Source organism: Talpa europaea (assembly GCF_964194135.1).
Source record: "Talpa europaea genome assembly, chromosome: 9".
Taxonomy (NCBI): domain Eukaryota; kingdom Metazoa; phylum Chordata; class Mammalia; order Eulipotyphla; family Talpidae; genus Talpa; species Talpa europaea.
In genome coordinates, this window is record NC_140076.1 from 77,551,332 (window position 1) to 77,570,257 (window position 18,926).

General features: G+C 52.9%; 3 protein-coding genes across 5 annotated transcripts; 1 reads left to right on the forward strand and 2 right to left on the reverse strand.

Annotated features, from left to right (window-relative positions):
• Positions 1-8,195: 8,195 nt before the first annotated feature.
• On the forward strand, positions 8,196-8,649 carry DPM3 (dolichyl-phosphate mannosyltransferase subunit 3, regulatory; the record flags this gene model as incomplete). The annotated part of the gene is made up of 2 exons (XM_084241794.1): positions 8,196-8,202; positions 8,366-8,649. Exon 2 carries the CDS (start codon positions 8,371-8,373, stop codon positions 8,647-8,649), a length of 279 nt encoding a protein of 92 aa, XP_084097920.1. The 5' UTR covers positions 8,196-8,202; positions 8,366-8,370.
• Positions 8,650-9,389: 740 nt separating this feature from the next.
• On the reverse strand, positions 9,390-11,397 carry SLC50A1 (solute carrier family 50 member 1; the record flags this gene model as incomplete). 2 transcript variants are annotated; one of them, XM_084243645.1, is made up of 6 exons in its annotated part: positions 9,390-9,491; positions 9,572-9,691; positions 9,937-10,095; positions 10,686-10,809; positions 10,952-11,029; positions 11,318-11,397. In XM_084243645.1, 6 exons carry the CDS (start codon positions 11,395-11,397, stop codon positions 9,390-9,392), a joined length of 663 nt encoding a protein of 220 aa, XP_084099771.1. The 2 variants fall into 2 exon arrangements, with proteins under 2 accessions (XP_084099771.1, XP_084099772.1); XM_084243646.1 differs by lacking the exon at positions 9,937-10,095.
• A 2,052-nt stretch (positions 11,398-13,449) lies between these two features.
• EFNA1 (ephrin A1) lies at positions 13,450-18,458 on the reverse strand (the record flags this gene model as incomplete). 2 transcript variants are annotated; one of them, XM_084241921.1, is made up of 5 exons in its annotated part: positions 13,450-13,562; positions 13,736-13,786; positions 13,930-13,995; positions 14,857-15,152; positions 18,367-18,458. In XM_084241921.1, 5 exons carry the CDS (start codon positions 18,456-18,458, stop codon positions 13,450-13,452), a joined length of 618 nt encoding a protein of 205 aa, XP_084098047.1. The 2 variants fall into 2 exon arrangements, with proteins under 2 accessions (XP_084098047.1, XP_084098048.1); XM_084241922.1 differs by lacking the exon at positions 13,930-13,995.
• Between the last annotated feature and the right edge of the window lie 468 nt (positions 18,459-18,926).

Here is an 18,926-nt window from a genome sequence, read left to right on the forward strand (position 1 = left end):
AGTAGGGAGGATCAATTGTTGGTTCCATTGTAGTGCTGAGAAAATTGAGGCTCAGAGAGGTTAAGTTACTTGTCCAAGTTCACATAGTTGAGTAAAGGAAGGAGCCAGGACCCCAATGCCAGGACCAGTGAGCTCTAAAATCCCCCCCATTTTTTAAAAAAAAATTTTTTTTAATAGAGGCATGCTTTATTTATTTATTTATTTGTTTGTTTGTTTTGTTTATACATGCACTGGGGTACAGTCAGAAGCGCGGGAGGGGGAGAGAATTCACCAGAGCCAGAGCGGGGAGCAGAGCAGGCAGAAGGACCGAAGCACACTGCTGAGGGGAGCAGCGGGTGGCAGGAGAGGTCTGCGCGCCATGTGGGACCCTCCTCCAGTGGCCGGGGAGCAGCTGGGGATCCAACTGGCGCTACAGAGGCTGAGGCCGCAGGCAGCTTCGCAACCCAGCGCTCAACCACTGCGCCACCAGGGAGGCCCCAGCCCCCCATTTTTTTTTTTCAGAGAAGCCATCATTATTTTTTATTTTTTAAAGATTTTACTTATTTATTTATTATTAATTTTTAAAAAAGATTTATTTATTTATTTATACAAGCACTGGGTACAGTGAGAAGCACTGGAGGGTAAGAGAATTCACCAGAGCCAGAGCGGGGAACAGAATAGGCAGACCTAGGAAAAAAACTGCTGAGGGGAGCAGCAGGGCGCCACAGGAGAGGTCTGCGCATCATGTGGGACCTGATCTAACCAGAGGCGCTGCAGAGGCTGCGGCAGCTTTGCAGCCCAGCGCTGAACCGCTGCGCCACCAGGGGAGGCCCTTATTTATTTATTTTTACATATAAGAACTGGAGTGCAGGCTACAGGTGTGGGGGAGGAAGGGCAGGCAGTTTCACTGGAGACAGAGTGGGGAGCAGAACATGCTGATCTACTGAAATACACTGCTGAGGGGAGCAGCAGATAAGACAGGAGAGGCCTGCTGAACCATGTGGGAGAGCTCCCTGGCAGGGGATCAAAATCAGACCACAGCTGTGATGGTGGGCGCTGAGACTTAACCCCTATGCCACCAGGGAGGCCCAAGAAGATATTTTCATTCCTGCATGGGATGGGGGTAGGTGGGGAGCAGTTGTGGTGGCAGAATGGGTACCTCTGGAAAAGCCTCAACTTTTATCCCCCAAGTTACCCTGTCCCTCAGACCCTGGTATAATCACATACACTATGTCCTGCTGTAGCAGCAGAGGGTGGTGATCTGCAAAAAGATTGAAGAGAAAGGAGTTAGGGCATAAAAATCTACAGATTTTTGTCCAGTGATGTCTAAGGTCAAAGCTGGCAAAGGTGGGGGTGTCTCAGGAGTTTTATTTTTTTTTAAAAGATTTATTTATTTATGCATACAAGAGCTGGGGTACAGGCCAGAGATGCTGGGGGTGAGAGGATTTACCAGAGACAGAGTGGGGAACAGAACAGGCAGACTGACCGAAGTACACTGCTGCGGGGAGCGGCGGGCGAGACAGAAGTCTGCTGCGCCATGTGGGTTGCTCCCTGGCTGGCCGGGGATCAAACTCACGCTGCAGAGGCTGCGGACTGCCTCAAAGTGTGGTGCCCAACACCTTGCACCACCAGGGAGGCCCCTCAGGAGTTTTATTTCCTGGCCAGGAAGGCTGGGTTAATTTCTCTGGAGACCGTCAATAGCTCACCTGTCCTTCCTCCTGTCCTGCGTCTTGCATTTCTCAGAAGCCCTGCCCTTTCATAGCCTGGCCACCTGTTTGTTTCACTTACAAGAGTCCTGGGCAGGCCAACAACAAACCTACAGCTTATCATGCTAAGTGCCATCTATAAAGGAGAGTCTGGAGCTCAGTGGAGGAAGATGGTGAATGACCCTGCAAAATCGCCCAAGAAGGCTGCTCGGAGGCCATGCTGCTAGAACCGATCATTAGAGAAACATGCGCCCACAGCTCTTTGTGACTTTTTTTTTCTTAAGATTTATTTATTCATGCATACAGGAACCGGGGATTCATCAGAGACAAAGCAGGGAGCAGAACAGGCAGATCTACTGAAATACACTGCTGAGAGCAACAGAGGGTGAGACAGGAGAGGTCTGCCGCGTCATGTGGGATTCTCACCAGCCAGCCGGGATCGAGCTGGCGCTGCGGAGGCTGTGGACAGCTTCACAGCACTGCGCTCAACCGCTGGCGCCACCAGTGGAGACTCTCTTTGTGACTTTCATGTCTCACATTAAAATTTTTTTAATGCAAGGGGAAATAACTTTGGTATAAAGTGTAAGGTGGAAATCTAATTAAAGTTACTTTTTCAAATGGTAAGCTAGTTGCAAATGGTTTTCAAATAATCCATGCTTCTGGCCTCCCTCGTGGCCTAGGGTTAAGTCTGAGCACTCTCAAGGCTATGGCCAGGGAGCTGACCCACATGACGCAGCAGACCTCTCCTGTCCTGCCCACTGCTCCCTTCAGCAGCATATTTCAGTAAGTTGGTCTGTTCTCCCCATTCTACCTCTGGTGAATCCTCTCAGGCCCTGCACCTCTGGCCTACACCCCAGTTCTATGCAAAAATAAATAACTTAAAATTTAAAAAAATCCATGCTTCATCACTTGCTGGAGATGCCACCTGTGTCCTCTGTTCAATTGGTATAGGTTTGATCTGTTTCTTCACTTTTTATCCGTTCCATTGATCTAGGGAGGGAGGCCCAATATTCTAATGGCTAAGTTTGCAGGTTCTGAAGTCAGGTCATCTGGGGTGTGCCTCAGTTTCCTCATTTGTGGAATGGAGATAATAATAGTACCTACTTCCTATGGTGGCTGTGATGATTGAATGAGATAATGCACATAAAGTGCTCATCACAGTGTCTGGCACAGAATGATCAATCAATGAATGTCGGCTGCAAGGATGATCTGTATCTGCCCTGCCCATTCCTGTACGTAACTCAGAAGGGTGAGAGTACATTGCTTCGAGTGGAATGAAACAGCTCTGCTGCTTACTATCTGTACCACCTCAGGCAAGTCACTTACGTTTTACTATCTCTCTGTTTGAATTTCCCCATTCACTCATGGGGATATAAAAACACCTACCACAGCATGATGTGAAAATTAGACATGTCAATATCACCCAGGACATAATAGCCATCTATCATGCATGACATATATGACACAGAGACACATAATAGCCTCTCAATGAATATTTATTCTTTGCTGATTATTACTACAATGTTAAAGTTTATTATCTGTCCTTATAGATGTTGGGTCAAGCCCTTTATTACCTTTCCCCTGAAATTTTTCTGGGGAGTGGCAGTCTTTCAGGGCTATATCTACTGTGGTGAATAAAATAAAATGTCTGATGCCAAGCCCCCACATTATGCCAATATCTGAAAGTCATTGTGACCAGTGAGGTGTTGACTGTGCTACTGGTAGATTTGAGGGGAAATGACACTTTGAATACAGCAGGTTTATTTTTTTTTAAAAGATTTATTTTATTTATGCATACAAGAGCTGGGGCACAGGCCAGAGGCGTGGGGGGTGAGAGGATCCACCAGAGACAGAGTGGGGAACAGAACAGGCAGACTGACTGAAATACACTGCTGAGGGGAGCAGCGGGTGAGTCAGGAGAGGTCTGCTGTGCCATGTGGGTAGCTCCCTGGCTGGGGATCGAACTCGTGTTGCAGTGGCTGCAGATAGCTTCATAGGTTGTGTTTTAACACCTTGCGCCACCAGGGAGGCCCTGAATACAGCAGGTTTAACATATTATTATTTTTTTTTTGTTGTTGTTTTTTTTTTAAATTTATTTATTTATTTTTTATAGAGGCATGTTTTATTTATTTATTTGTTTGTTTCTTTGTTTATACATGCACTGGGTACAGTCAGAAGCGTGGGAGGGTGAGAGAATTCACCAGAGCCAGAGCAGGGAGCAGAGCAGGCAGAAGGACCAAAGTACACTGCTGAGGGGAGCAGCGGGCGGCAGGAGAGGTCTGCGCGCCATGTGGAACCCTCCTCCGGTGGCCGGGGAGCAGCCGGGGATCGAACCGGCGCCGCAGAGGTCGCCGGCAGCTTCGCAACCCAGCGCTCAACCGCTGCGCCACCGGGGAGGCCCTAACATATTATTATTATTATTATTATTTTAATTTTCTAGAGGCATGTCTTATTTATTTATTTATTTATTTATTATTTGTTTGGTTGGTTGGTTTATACATGCACTGGGTACAGTCAGAAGCGTGGGAGGGTGAGAGAATTCACCAGAGCCAGAGCGGGGAGCAGAGCAGGCAGAAGGACCGAAGTACACTGCTGAGGGGAGCAGCGGGCGGCAGGAGAGGTCTGCGCGCCATGTGGGACCCTCCTCTGGTGGCCGGGGAGCAGCCGGGGATCGAACCGGCTGCAGAGGCTGCGGGCAGCTTCGCAACCCAGCGCTCAACCGCTGCGCCACCGGGGAGGCCCAACATCATATTATTTTGTCTTAAAGAAATTTTCAGAGTTTAAGAAGTCAATTCATTAAGAAGTCAATTTCATTTAATGAAAAAGAACAGCTCCTGTGCCTCCCTGGTGGCGCAGCGGTTGAGCGTTGGGTTGCGGGGCTGCCCGCAGCCTCTGCTGCGCCGGTTCAGTTCCCGGACACCGGGTGAGGGTCCCACATGGCGCGCAGACCTCTCCTGCCACCCGCTGCTCCCCTCAGCAGTGTACTTCCTCACTCTGCCTGTTCTGCTCCCCGCTCTGGCTCTGGTGGGTTCTCTTGCCCTCCCGTGCTTCTGACTGTGCCCAGTGCTTGTATGAATAAATAAATAAATCTTTAAAAAAAAAAAAAAGAACAGCTCCCCCCCTTCAGCTTTTTGCTGCCCCTCCTCCCCTACCTCACACACTCCTCCATGAACTACTCTCAAATATTTTGGCTGCTTCTTTTGGTACTTACCTCTACCTTGCAAAATAACAGTCTCATATTATTATTTCATTTTTCTATTTTAGATATAATCGATTGACACCTGCTCTGGAAGATAAGGGGTGATTCTCTAATCCCGACTCTCCTAATGTACCCTTTTCCCACCCTTTCAATTCAAATATACTTCAGTTTTTAGTTAGATCAATATTCAGTGTTTACAATATGATGACTGTGAAAATATTCTTTAGCACTGTGTTATGTAGTGTTTGTACTAAGACTGTGAATCTGTAAAAACTGCTTTTAATTAACATCAAGGACATGGGGGTTAGGCACTCCAGTCTTTAAAAATCATAGACAGGAGCCTCCCCGGTGGCACAGCGGTTGAGTGCTGGGTTGCGAAGCTGCCCGCAGCCTCTGTGGTACTGGTTCGATCCCCAGCTGCTCCCCAGCCACCGGAGGAGGGTCCCACATGGCGCGCAGACCTCCCCTGCCCCCCGCTGCTCCCCTCAGCAGTGTACTTCGGTCCTTCTGCCTGCTCTGCTCCCCGCTCTGGCTCTGGTGAATTCTCTCCCTTTCCCGCGCTTCTGACTGTACCCAGTGCATGTATAAACAAACAAACAAACAAACAAACAAACAAATAAGTAAAACATGCCTCTATTAAAAAAAAATGCTTGTCAAAAAAAAAAAATCATATACAGGGCCTCCCTGGTGGTGCGAGGGGTTAAGACGCAACCCATGAAGCTATCTGCAGCCACTGCAGCATGAATGTTTGATCCCCAGTCAGGGGGCTACCCACATGGCACAGCAGACCTCTCCTGTCTCACCTGCTGCTCCCCCTCAGCACTGTATTTCAGTCATTCCTCCTGTTCTGTTCCCCACTCTCTCTGGTGAATCCTCTCATCTCCCCACACTTCTGGCCTGCACCCCAGTTCTTGTATGCATAAATAAATAAATCTTTTAAAAAATCATAGGGCCTCCCTGGAGGCGCAGCAGGTTGAGCCTTGTGCTGTGAAGCTGTCCACAGCCTCTGAAGCGTGGGTTCGATTCCTGCCCAGACAGGGAGATGGGGCGGCAGACCTCTCCTGTCTTGCCTGCTGCTCCCTTCAGCAGTGTCTTTGGTCCTTCTGCCTGTTCTGCTCCCCGCTTCTCTTTGGTGAATTCTCTTGCCCCACCCACCTCCCCCTGCGCCTCTGACCTGTACCCAGTTCTTATATAAATAAATAAATAAATAAATGAATAAATGAATAAATAAATAAATAATTTTAAAAATCATAGACAGTCACAACTTTGCTATTTGAAATTAGTGAGAATGGAATAGCCCACTCTTGCCTGGAGGCTTGAGTCATGTCAATTATGTTGACACAGAGAAGCAGTCTAGGTTTCCAAACTAGGTGCAAAGCTTCAGATAATGGGGTTTTGGACACAACTGTTCTACATTTATCTTAATTATGTAGTTATCTATTATATAATTATCTACAATTAATTATCTTAATTTTGTAGTTTCTAAGTGGACCTTCAACATACTTCTCAGCCCAGGCTTGTTGATTCTACCTTTCACTTACATCTGTGCTTACCTGGAGCCTATCAAAACACTGCTTCATTTAAATATGACCTAAACTCAACCCTTTCCCATATCCTGTAATGACCCTGTTTTTTCTTTGTTTGATGAGCCGCCCAACAGTTCCCGGAGTTTGCGCTCTCTCACAGCAAGTTAATAGACCTCTCTCTAACTAGTTATGTTCCTAGTGGTCTTTATCAGACTGGCTTTTATCAATTTCCTTTCCTTTCTTTTATAACGCTTTGTTTTTCCTGAGGTTGATAATTGCCTGACCTTTTCTTCCATTTGGTTTTCTACATACACATAATGAGTTCACCCCCAAAATTCTTTGAAAGATGTATTATACACCTTCTCTCAACATCTCAAACATTATCCGGTTAGGTTATTCCTCTGTTCCCGTTTTTTGTTTTTTTTTTATTACTTCCTTAAAGACATCTGCCCGGAGACCTTCATCCCTTAACTCTGAGCTGCATTGATTGCTCCCCTACGTTTCCTTATAAAAATGTGACCACTTCTGTTTTAACACTTTCTCAAGGCATCAGGGTTTGTTGTTAAAGCATCTTTCTTTCAAGACTCCTGCCCTTGTCCTCCACCCCAGGTGGGACCTTATGTCTTGACAACTCTATTTCTGTGGGCACTGAAGAAACGTTCCAGTGAAAGAATGAAGAAAAGCCCCCTCTCCTCCCTCACCCGCCCTCCCCCCCCCAGCCTTTGGCCTGCACTCCAGTTCTACGCAAAAATAAATAATTTTTTTTTATAGAGGCATGTTTTTCTTTTTATTTGTTTGTTTGTTTTGTTTTTTGTTTATACATGCACTGGGTACAGTCAGAAGCGCGGGAGGGTGAGAGAATTCACCAGAGCCAGAGCGGGGAGCAGAGCAGGCAGACTGATGAAGTACACTGCTGAGGGGAGCAGCGGGCGGCAGGAGAGGTCTGCGCGCCATGTGGGACCCTCCTCCGGTGGCCGGGGAGCAGCCGGGGATCGAACCAGCGTCGCTGAGGCTTCGGCAGCTTCGCAACCCAGCGCTCAACTGCTGCGCCACCGGGGAGGCCCTAAATAAAATTTTTTTTTTAAAGATTTGTTTATTTAGGCATACAAGAGCTGGGGTCTAGGCCAGAAGAGAGGGGCGGGGAGGAGGGGAGAGGATTCACCAGAGACAGAGTGGGGAGCAGGGCAGGCAGATCTACTGTAATACACTGCTGAGGGGAGCACCAGGTGAGACAGGAGAGGTCTGCTGCACCATGTGGGTAGCTCCCTGGCCAGGGATAGAACTCATGCTGCAGTGGCTGCGGATTGCTTCATAGTGCTGAGACTTAAGACTTAACCCCTTGCACCACCAGGGAGGCCCTATATATATATATATATATATATATATATATATATATATATATATTATTTATTTATTTATTTTTTAAGAATAAATAAGTGAAAGAATGAATGGGCGTTCTGGGCAGAAGGAGTAAATTTAAGAGCAACGTCATCACATTCCCACATTGTTGCAAGGATTGGAGTCCTCAGGCTTTCTAAAAACCCCACGACAGCCTGGAGCTGGGTCCCGCGGAAGAAGCAGCAGCTCTGCAGCCCCTCGCGACCCAGATCACGGTTTGTGGAGCACAGTCGGCTGAAATCAGACTGGATAACGACATCGTTGGGAGCCCGCGGCGCCGCCACGCGGACTACGACTCCCAGAATGCCGAGCAGGGGTGAGCACGCGCAGAAAAGGACTTCCGGCTGCCGCTGCTGCAGCCGCGCGCGCGGAAGGGGAGAAGCCGGGAGCATAGGTAGGTGTAGTTTGACGGCTTGCAGGGGAGGGCGAGAGCGACGGAGGAGTGGTGTTGAGGCTCGGTGCTACCGAGACGGGGAGGGAGGACAGGGAATGGGTCTCAGATGAAGCGGGAGTAGCGGAGTGGAAGCGACCTCCACCTTTTCTTTCTTTTCCCGCAGTGACCATGACGAAGTTAGCTCAGTGGCTTTGGGGACTAGCGCTCCTGGGCTCCGCCTGGGCAGCCCTGACCATGGGAGCTTTGGGCCTGGAGCTGCCCTGGGCATGCCGGGAGGTCCTGTGGCCACTGCCCGCCTACTTGCTGGTGTCGGCCGGCTGCTACGCCCTGGGCACTGTGGGCTATCGCGTGGCCACTTTCCACGACTGCGAGGACGCCGCTCGCGAGCTGCAGAGCCAGATCCTGGAGGCACGAGCCGACTTAGCCCGCAGGGGGATGCGCTTCTGACACCCTAGACCCATCCCCGCCGGGCAGCCCTCCCTTCCATCCCTCATTAAAGAGCGAGTTTATTTTCTAACTTTGTTTGAGTATGGAGAATGGGAATTGAGGTTCTCTGTGCCGGGTGTCGAGAACCACTTTTCTGTGGACATATTTTCTTTTTGCATGCTGTTGGTGTTCCTCCTTTTGGCTCCAAAGGAGGCAAAGATCCCCCTCAAAATCTCCCAGGATGCAACTGTCTTATCATTGCCTTGGTCCTTTTAACCCTGCGGTGAAGTACTAACTGAAGCCTGACTTTCATTCTTCACAACATCCAAGCCTTGCTCTTTTTAAGGTCTTCGGTCTTTCCAACCTCTGGGTTCTTTCTGATACCTTTTCTGAGCCAACTGTGCCAGCCCAATAATAACTGGATGGGGCAGTGCCGGTCTGCCTTTCACAAAACAGGACATGTTAAGAATCACTGAATAGAAAATGAGCCTTGATGCGCAGGGGTAACGGAACATTTTATTTTTAAGGCACATTCTAAAGAGTTCACCCCAACCTCCAAAAGTAAAAAATATAATCTCTAAAAAATTAAAGTGATTCATCTCTTAGTTCCCACCCAATCTTCTAAATAAATCTCTTTGGTCCCTCAGTTCTCAAAGTTGTCTCTTGAAACACACATGGAGCTAGTCAGCAGGGACAGCTGAAGTGAGGAACTCTTTGGTAAAAGGTTGGCATTAAGGTGCCCTGTGGTCAGGTGAACTCCCTCAGGTTTGCAGGAGCTGATAGTTCCTGTCTTTCTCCTTGGGGTACTTCCAGAAAAGCCAGAGTCGAATGTAGCTTGTGAGCACTCCTGGAAGGTTGGGCACCTGAAATCACATGGCTGCTATGAAGAGAGGAGCTGATTTTCCACTTTTCACACCTGTCTCCCCATCCTTGTTCTGCTTACCATGATGTAGGGGTCTCTGTGTTGAAACCCATAGAGGGTCCAGCAGGCAGAGGAGAAGAGAGAGGCAATGGTGAGTGAGAAGGAGAGGCGTTGGGTTGATTTAGTCTGAATGATCTTGACCTGTGGGAAAGGATGAAAGACACTCCTAGGCCAGACAGTAAAATTCCTACCTTAAGAATTTTATCAGAAAGAGATCAAATATCTCCTGTGAGCTGCTGTTAGCCAATGTATCCCTCCTGCCTCCCATTCGCCCGCCTCTACTGCCTGTCTCCTTCCAGAATTCCCTTACTCTGGAGTGTAAGCTAGTCTCTGGCAATGGAAGCCTGATCCTTATCTCCCCCCACCTCCCTGGACACCAAACTCACCAAATCAGCCATTGGTGAGAGGTACATACAGATGGTGAGGATACAGCAAAAGAGGCCCAGCTGCTGAAGCTGGTCCTCCTCCGGCACCAGGAACCAAAAGTAGCCAAAAGCCAGGAGAAAGACCATCAGTGTGGCTGCAGTCTGAGGGAGCACTACACGCTGTAGGGGAAAGAGTAGCCTTACTTCTAGATGTGCTGAGTCCTCCTAGGACTCTCAGCAGGAATGCCTCCTGCCTCCCCGCCCCTCACGCCCCCCTCCTCCAGTTGGGGGGGCCAACTTTGCCTAAGTCTCCGGTGTTGTACTTCTCACAGCTGCTTTCCCACCAGTGACTTGAGCACATGTCTAATCCACTCACAGTGCTGTGGCTTTCTAGGGAGTCCTGTCTTTGTGAGGTTGGTACACACAGTAGGAACCTAATAAATACTCGGGTGATTGAGTGGGGAAGCAGAGCTAATTATCTCCTTCTCAGTCACTGTTCCTGCCTCTGAAGGATCTATGAAGACAAAAGCCCTTTCTCTTCAGCTTGTTGGGGAGCAAGGAACCATCAGGCTAGGCAAGGCTGCCAGCCTGGACAGAATGAGGGGCAGGTGTGTCTCAGAAGGTTGGCTTCATGGAGGAAGATTGCAAGGCTGGAGGGGTCTTCCAGGAAAAGATGACGGGGCTAGCTTGTAAGTCTTCTAAGAAGCAGTGTTTGCCTTGCCAACAGGGAAGGGCCGGCAGCGGTATTGTGTCCAAGGGAGGGCTTCTACCTTCTGAGGGCAGTAGTGCAGATACACCAAGACACAGAGGGTCTGCAGCACCGTGCCCACGGCATTGACGACGATTATGGTCCCATCTCCTATTAAGGCTCCATAACTCAGCCAGCTCAGGGTGCTGCAGGGTGGAGGGGAGGGACATTCGCCCACGGGGGTTGAGTATGGGAGAGGGACCCCAGGGTCCTCTTCCAGATTTCTCTTCACCCCACACCCCTCTCCCCTGAGACAGCCTTTCCCGCAGCAGCCATCTCCCCTCTCACTTGACATCCGTGGTGAGAAAGGGCAGGAATTGGACACTGTCCACGCTCCGGGTGATCCACATGTGCCTGATGTCCGAGCTGTAACGGGGCCCCGAAGGCAGGGGTGACAAGTGGGAAGGGAGGCTACTGGGGAGTTGAGACCCCCAAAGCCTGTGCTCCTCCCCAGACAGCTCCCGGGCTCCGCCCTCAGCTCGCTGGCCTTTTCCCTCGGGTCCAGAGATCAGCCTCGCCCAGCTATCCCGGCTCCCTCCCCCCAATTCCATTTTGACCCCAGATTCCGGACGCAGCCTGGGGCTGCGGTCCCCTCTGAATCCCCTCTTTCCTGACTTCCTGGTCTTCCCCAGCCCGACCCGGCCGCGTCCTCACAGGCCGGTGGAGAACATGCAGAGGGTGAAGAACACGCAAGCTGCGGACAGGAGCGAGTCGGTCACGCCGCCCGCCTCCATCCCGCAGGCTGTGGGGTCCCGCGCTCGGCGCGAGGCCCGGACAAGCTCGGTCTGAAACCCCGCGACGCCGGAGCCCCGCCCCTCGTACCCCAACTCCGCCCCCGAGCGCTCCCCCCGCCCGGAAGTTGGAGCGGAACTTGGCCCACCCCGGGAACGTCAAGCGGGAACTCAGGCTCCGCCCCGCCGAGCGAGCGCCCGCGCCTCTCCGACGGCTCGCGGGGCTTGTGAGCCCGACGTGCCCTCCAGACCCCGGCGGGCTCCCTCCCTCGGGCTTCGAGGGCACCCGCTGCCCCTCACTACCTGCTGCCTCCTCGCCCCTCAGCCATAGCTCTTCCCCACAGGCCCGGGAGCCTGCGTGGTGAGCTTCAAAACAAAATGTTGCTGGGCTTCTCCGTGCTCCAAAAAAACGGTTCCCAGGCCTCCCTGGTGGTGCAGGGGGTTAAGTCTCAGCACTGAAGCTATCGGCAGCCACAGCAGCACGAGTTCGATGCCCTGCCAGGGAGCCAGCCAATGGCGCAGCAGTCCTCTCCTGTCTCGTCTGCTGCTCCCCTCAGCAGTCTTAGTCTGCCTGTTCTGTTCCCCGCTCTGTCTCTGGTCAATCTTCTCACCGCCCTTGCCCCTGTGGTCTACACCCCAGTTCTTATATGCATAAAAAAAAAAATCTTTAAAACAAAAAACATGTTTCCTCTCCAGAGCTCCACCTCAGTTGCCCAGGGCTTGGGAGATTCTCTCGGTTTGCTGAGGCCTCATCCCCGTCTCTCCACCAGACAGCAGGGATAGACAAGAACCACCAAGAGTTCGTCAGGTCCATTCCCCCTTCAGCACCACTAACCGGGGTATCCCTGATCCCCTAGCAAGTCCTTCGGCAGGGAACTTTCCTTCCCTCCTCCCACACAGCTCTTGGTGGAGCAGTGGGGCAGGCACCATGCCTAAGCTGGCATTCCAGGCCAGCCAGCCCTGACTCACCCAGCAGCATGAGTACCTGAACAGAATGGCAGGCCCAAGCCCAGTGCCCAGAGGGTGGGAGTGGGGCAGAAGTTGGGAAGGAAGAACTCCCAAAGTGGGATGCAGGCTAGAAGCTGAGGCTGCGTGGGGAGCACTCCTGTCCCGCACAGCCGTGGGAGGGAAACACTCCACCCTTTGGGACTGGTGAGGGGGGGATATATACTTTCCAGAGAGAGGGGAAAATATCAACGCCCCCACCAACTGGTGTAGCACGCAGCAGGGACTCGGTGGTCATAAATTAGGATGGAGGGGCAAATAACGCATGTCCAAAAACCACACACATTGCTTTATTTTGAGACAAAGAACATTGTATAAAAAAACTCCAGTTGTAGAAATCAGCTCAGACGTACAGCAAATTTATATACAGATCCTGTACAAGTGGGCACTGCCCTTCAGGCTAACTCCAGGCACAGACTCTGTGTACATGGGCACTGCCCTTACTTACAGCTGCACTCTAAGAACAGGTTGGCACAGCCCCCCTGCTGGCACAGCTCTGGAAGGCTGCAGTGTCTGGCTGCAAACCCCTCCGTGGCAGCTCCACAAACGGAAGTCTCGGGGGAGATGCTGGGTCAGCCCAAGCATGCTGTCCTCGCCTCCAAGCAGGACACCTCCTCTTGCTTTTCCTTCAGTCAGTTCATCTGGGCCTCCTGGCTCTCTGGGCGGGGCATCTCTGCTGAGCTCAGTGTCTATCAGCAGGACCCCAGGTCCTTTCTTCAGCTGGGCTCCCACAGAGCCCTTTTTAAAAGACCGTCTACACAGCTTGTTTCTTTGGCTTAAGGGCAGGAATAGTGGGGAAAGCACCGTCCCCACTTCTTTGTTCGACTCTCTGAGGTGAATGTGGGGTTCACGCTGCAGGCTTGCCGACCACCTTTTGGTTGAAACCCTTAATACTGACTCGTTTTGAGGCTGCCAGGTGGCAGCTTGTGCATGTTGTGGGAATGGTTCCCAGGACTGAGGCTTTGGGAGGGGCCGCAGGACAGGTGAGGGGTGCCTGCCCCTGCCTCCTCAGCCTAGTTCCAATCCTTACGCCAGATGTGGCGTACACCTTCACGGGGTCTGCAACAGCAGCAATGGCAAGAGCAGCACAGCCCAGGCAAGTGGGAAGAGGCGGGGGGCAGCACTGTGACCGATGCTATGTAGAACCTGCACAGCCGGGTCATCTGCAAAGTGAGAGGGCAAAAGTCCCTTGGGTGAGTGGCCCCAACACTGGTAATCGCCCTTAGCCCAACAAGGTTTCCCCAGGTCCTGCCTGGCAAAGGAGCCACCGCTTGCACCCAACCTCCCCAAGCAGCCCTTCTTCTGTGCCCCAAGCCCAATTTGCTCATCTACCTACCTGCTGGCAATCCCTTTTCCTGTGAGTTGATATGGGCCTGGGGACTGTGAGCTGAAAGACAAGGTGGTGATAGATCAGGTACGGCGCCTGAAAGCAGACGGCTGGGCTGGGCAGTGGGACTTCCCTCCCACCCGGGATCTCTAGGCCAGGCCCACAGAAATGGAGGAAGGCGGGCCACAGGCCCTGACACTCACTGATTTTACCACTGACGGTCACCTTCAACCGCAAGCAATGGTCTTCCTGGTGGTGGACGGCTTTGGCTGCAAGATAAACCCACAGGGTATTAATGAAGGATCCTTTGTTGGGAGAAAATACAAAGGCAAACGGCCCTGGCCGTGCTTTCTTGGTCTCTGTTCATTTTAATCCCTCTGCCCCCTTTAAGCTTTGATTCTTACCTTCCTTAGTTTTTGCCTACTTTCTGCCCAATGTTCCGTGCAAGCTCCCATTCTTTAGGATAACCCTTGCCTTTGGAGGTAAACAGCACATAGACACTGCGCCCTCCCCAAGTTTCACTCCTCCAACCCTAAAGGGGGGTGAGGCCTTCACAAAGTATCCCCTTATCCTGGCCTTTTTATACTGCCCAGCCCAGGCCCGAATGACAGAGTGAGTCCTGGACCAATTCTACACAAAGCTGATCTTCTAACTGTTAACATACGCCAGCAGCTCCCTGCTGTCCTCAGGAAAGAGTCCAAACTCCTTAGCATTTCTTAGGCTCCCAGGACCTACCCTGTCCACCCCTCCCAGCTCATCAACTCCACTTCCAGTGTCCCTCCAATGGCGTTCCCTGAAGACAGCACGCTGCCTGAGCAAGTGCTCCCTCCCGCCTGGCGACCTCCTCTGCTTCTCCTATGCTCTGGGGTCATTTTTCCATGTTACGCTGTTCAAATGGGCCGTTACCCCATGTGCCTCTTTCTTGTTTCCTGGAGGGCAGGGACCCTGGTGTTCTGTGCCTACAGTGCCAAGCAGGGCACCCAGTGCATGACAGAAGCTCCCTCCACGTTTTTTAGTGTGAATGAATGAATACAGAATCGGGATGGGAAGGGACCTGCTGCTAATGACTCCTCGCTAAGCATGTTCCAAAGTCCCTGCATTGTGCCCGAGCACATCCCCCAGGCACTCACACATGTAGTAGTAGCTGTGTCCCTCTTTGAACTCCTTGCCCAGGGTAAAAGGGGTGAAACGCTGGAACTTCTCAGACAGCTTTTCCGGGCCATGCCTGGCATTGGGCTGGTTGCACTGCCAGCGGACCTGGTCCTTAGATTGGGGTTGGCACAGCTGGTATTGCTCACGTTCCACCAGGTAGAGTGTGTACCGCTCCATGGCAGCTTCTGGCACAGAGTCATCCTCATAATGTGGACAGATGATGTCCAGGTAGTCATTCAGTCGCACGTGTACCGTGTAGTCCTCATTCTGGAACCTGGGCGTGCAAGGGGGAGAAGGCAGGTGGTCACTCAGCCAGAGTCTTAAGCCTCCGAATGTTTACACGACCCCTCACATTTCACACCAGATCCCCACCCGCTAAGGATTTTTCAAAAATCTCAACTCCCAATATTTACTGACCTTGATTTCTTAAATATCTTTCCACCATCTCCAAACACTCCTAGCCCCATCATTGTCTCCCATTAATCTTCTAAGTAGCACCGACTTAGCATCTTTCAGGTGCCACAGTACTTCCCCTAACCCTCCTGGTATTTACTTAAGGATGGGCTTCTAGATATTTCCACATCTCACTCACCATTCTCTTCCACCCGTGGACATTCCCCCAAATCTATCCTACCCCTTGCTCCTTTAAATGCTGCTATATCAGTCTGAGACCCACTGGCCAAATCTATAATCAGGATCCAAGTAGCCCTTTCCCTTTCCCATGCTGGCACTGAGCCCCCTACATGGGAATGTGTTCCCTTCTCTCATTCTTTGCCTTTTCTTCTCCTTTCTTCAGGGGAAGAAACCTCACTTTTCTCGGCTGCACTTTCCCCCCAAACACCCAGGATACCCGGTTCCACAGATAATGCCTGGATTCCTTAAGTTAAAACGCTTTCATCAAGTCTTTCAGTCACCTCAAATTTTCTAGCTGCTCAGGTCTCCTTGTCTACTTCTTTCTCCACTATCCCTGCTCCTTCATCTCCCAAAGCCACAGTCACCTCCCAAGAGTGGGCTACAGGAATGCTGGCGTTCTCAGCCCTGAGACTGCCTCTCCCCTCCTCCCAGGTGGAGCCAGCTCCCCTCTCCCAGCCTGCCCCCCCTCCCCTCAGTCTCCACTGGCTCCAGCCCGACTGCCCACCACCCCTCCCCCCAGCTCCAGACACCTGGCTCCAGCCTGGGTGGGGTTCTAGCAGGGGGGAAAGTGACTCCCCACCTCCCTCTCCAAGCTGGTCAGCTTCTCCGAATTCCCCTAAGCACTGCCAGCTAGAGACTCAGCAAGTTGGCTGCCAACTTGCATCAAACCAAAGCCCTAGGCATGGGTGGAGGAGGAGGGGCAGGAGTTAGGCCAGGAGGTCTGTGCAGTGAGCACCCACTGCCCAGTGAGGGTGACCCTTAAAAAGGCTGGCCTTGCAGGAGCTCTCTGGTGCTCAAGCTTGGCTTCCTAGCACCCCTCCCCCACCCTGGGGAAAAGACCAAGAGGGTGAGAGAGGAGAGAGAGAGAGAGAGAGAGAGAGAGAGAGAGGCAGAGAGAGGCTTTTAAAATTCCTCTCTGGAGAGATAAACATAGAAGCCATTTCAGAACAGGTATTTCAGCTCAGGGCCTGGCGTCTTTCCCCCATTCCCGTGACGGGCACTGACTCATTCCTCCTCCACCTCTACTACCCGCCCCAGCACTCATGAGAACCTGTGAAAATTTACCTTGTCAAATGTGGACAGCCCCCTGGACCCCTGGGATGGCATGGTGCCCACTTGCCCTGGGCACTGTCCTCCATGCAAAGGGAGCTGGCAGGTCTGAATGGGTGGGGTACCTGCCCCATCCAGCAGGTCAATACCCTGTTCACAGTTGCACCACCCTCTTCACTACCCCCTCGCCACTCTGCCCCCTGCCTGGGGCCTGGAGATCCCAGAGCAGATGCCCACTGCCCTGAGTCACTTGTGCCAGCCTCACACCCGCCCAGCTCACTGCCACCTCATCTTTGCCCCCAAGCTGGGCCCGGTTCGGCTGCCTGTGGACTCCACTCAGGCTGGCTTCCCTTGGGTCCTGGGAATGGTGCGTGTGGCAAGCAAAAGGGCAGAAGCTGTGCGGGGTGGGAACACCGATCCCTCCCCCTCCTGGTGGTACAATCTGTTCCACTTAGTGCTCCTCTGACTCTTGCTCTCCATCTGGGAGAGGGGGGCAGCAGCGTCAGGGAAGGCAAAGAGGGGGGGCAAGGAAGAGGCTCCTTCCTGAAAGAGAGGAAACCTGGGAGCTTGGGAACGGAAAAGGCCGGGGTGCCCCCCTCCCTACTCATGGCTTCCTGTCCCCTCCTCCTCCTTTAGCCAACACCTGGCACGGGCATAAACAGGGACTTTGCTCTCTCCCACTAACACAAGATTGGGTCAAGGAAGCAAAGACCAGGGAGCAAGAAGCAGGGTGGGGGAGGGCGGGGGGAGGGCCGGGCCTGGTGGCAGATGGGCAAGAGGGCAATGCCCTCTGGGGTTGGCAGCTGGCAGCTCCCTGCCTTCCCCCCCCACCCCCCACCCCCCGCATGCCACAGACCACAGACCCCCCACCAGGCAATGCTGCCCCAGGGTCAGAGGAAGTTGGCACCATAAATTTCTCTAAGGGGGGTGGGGGGTCAGGCGTGCTCAGGCTGGGGGTGACCCAGCTAAGTGAAGTGTTTCCTGACCCCATGCTGCCCAGCCCTCCTCTCTCCCCCTGCCCCCCTTCTCCTGTTTTCCCGCAAATATAGTTCCCATAACTTCAGAAAACTCAAGGGCAAGAACAAAGGGTCCCGATGGAGCTTCTTCCTTCCAGTACCATTTGCCTCACCGCCCTAAACCTGCCCAGGAGAAATTAACTCCTTCCTGCCCAGAGTCCTGGGTAACCTTTTTAACCCCTTCTATTCCTCCCACCCTTTCCCACCCGGGCCCTTCCCCCAACTCTTCAGTTTTGCCACTTGACCCTCATAAACAGCTGACTCCCTGAGCCTACCCACAAGAGCATTTGCCTCACTCAAAGGCCACCTGTGGGGACTTTCCAGGGTCACCTTAAATACAGAACAGAGGCTTCCTGCCAGCAACTCAGGCCCCTCCTGGGGAGTCCTCCCAGGATCACAGAGAGCCTTCAGCTTACTCCTGGGGTCACATCAGGTATTTGTCAGTGTGGGCAATGCCCAAGTGACAGACAAGGAAAAGCCCTCCCGGTGGAAGGGCCTAAAACACCCTCCCTGCAGCCAGCCAGGGTGGTCCTCACACGGGTCCCTCCCTTGGGAATAACAGGGGTGGCAGCCAGAGAGGGAAGGCAGGAAAATCAGAAATCATGCCTACCCAAGTAGACTCCGGTGGGGTACCCCCAGCTGGGTGGGGGAAGTCCTCTACGAAAGCCCTCCCGCCTCTGGTCACCTCCCCAAAACTCAGGTCGCGGGCTGGCCAGGACGGTTAAACCTGGGGGGTGGGGTGCAGTGCCAACCAGGCGCCCGGCAGCCCGCGGGAGACTTGGGGCTTACTTGGGGTTTGAACTGTTCCAGAAGACGGTGTGGCGGTCAGCAGCGGCCAGACTGCAGCACAGACCCAAGAGAGGGGCCCAAATGAACTCCATAGCGCGGGGCCTGGCCAGGCCGAGCGGAGACAGGGGGCGCCTCGGGGTCTGGGTTCCCGCTGGCTCTCTCCGCGGCGCCGACAGCACCGCGCGCGCCGAGCTCTGGCCCCTGCTCCTGGCGACTCCGCCTTTTGGGCCGGCGCCGCCCGCCACCCCGCCCCGCCCCTGCCCCGCCCGCCCCGCTCGCGGCTGCCCGGGGGCTGGGGGGCTGGGGCGGTGGAGGAGGGAAGGGTAGGAGCGGGGAGCGGGGCCAAGCGCCCGCCTATACCCGGACAAATCCGCTCTGCGCTGTGTGTTCTCTCACTCGCGGGTTTGCGTGCAGCTTCGTGGGCCTGAACGGGGTGGCGGGTCTGCGTCCCCGGCACAGTCGCGTGCGCGAGAAGAGAACCACCTCGTACCCACCGATCTACGCGCGTATCCTGCGGGCGCGAGCTTGATGATATGCCCCGCACCTTTCTGGAGCCTTGC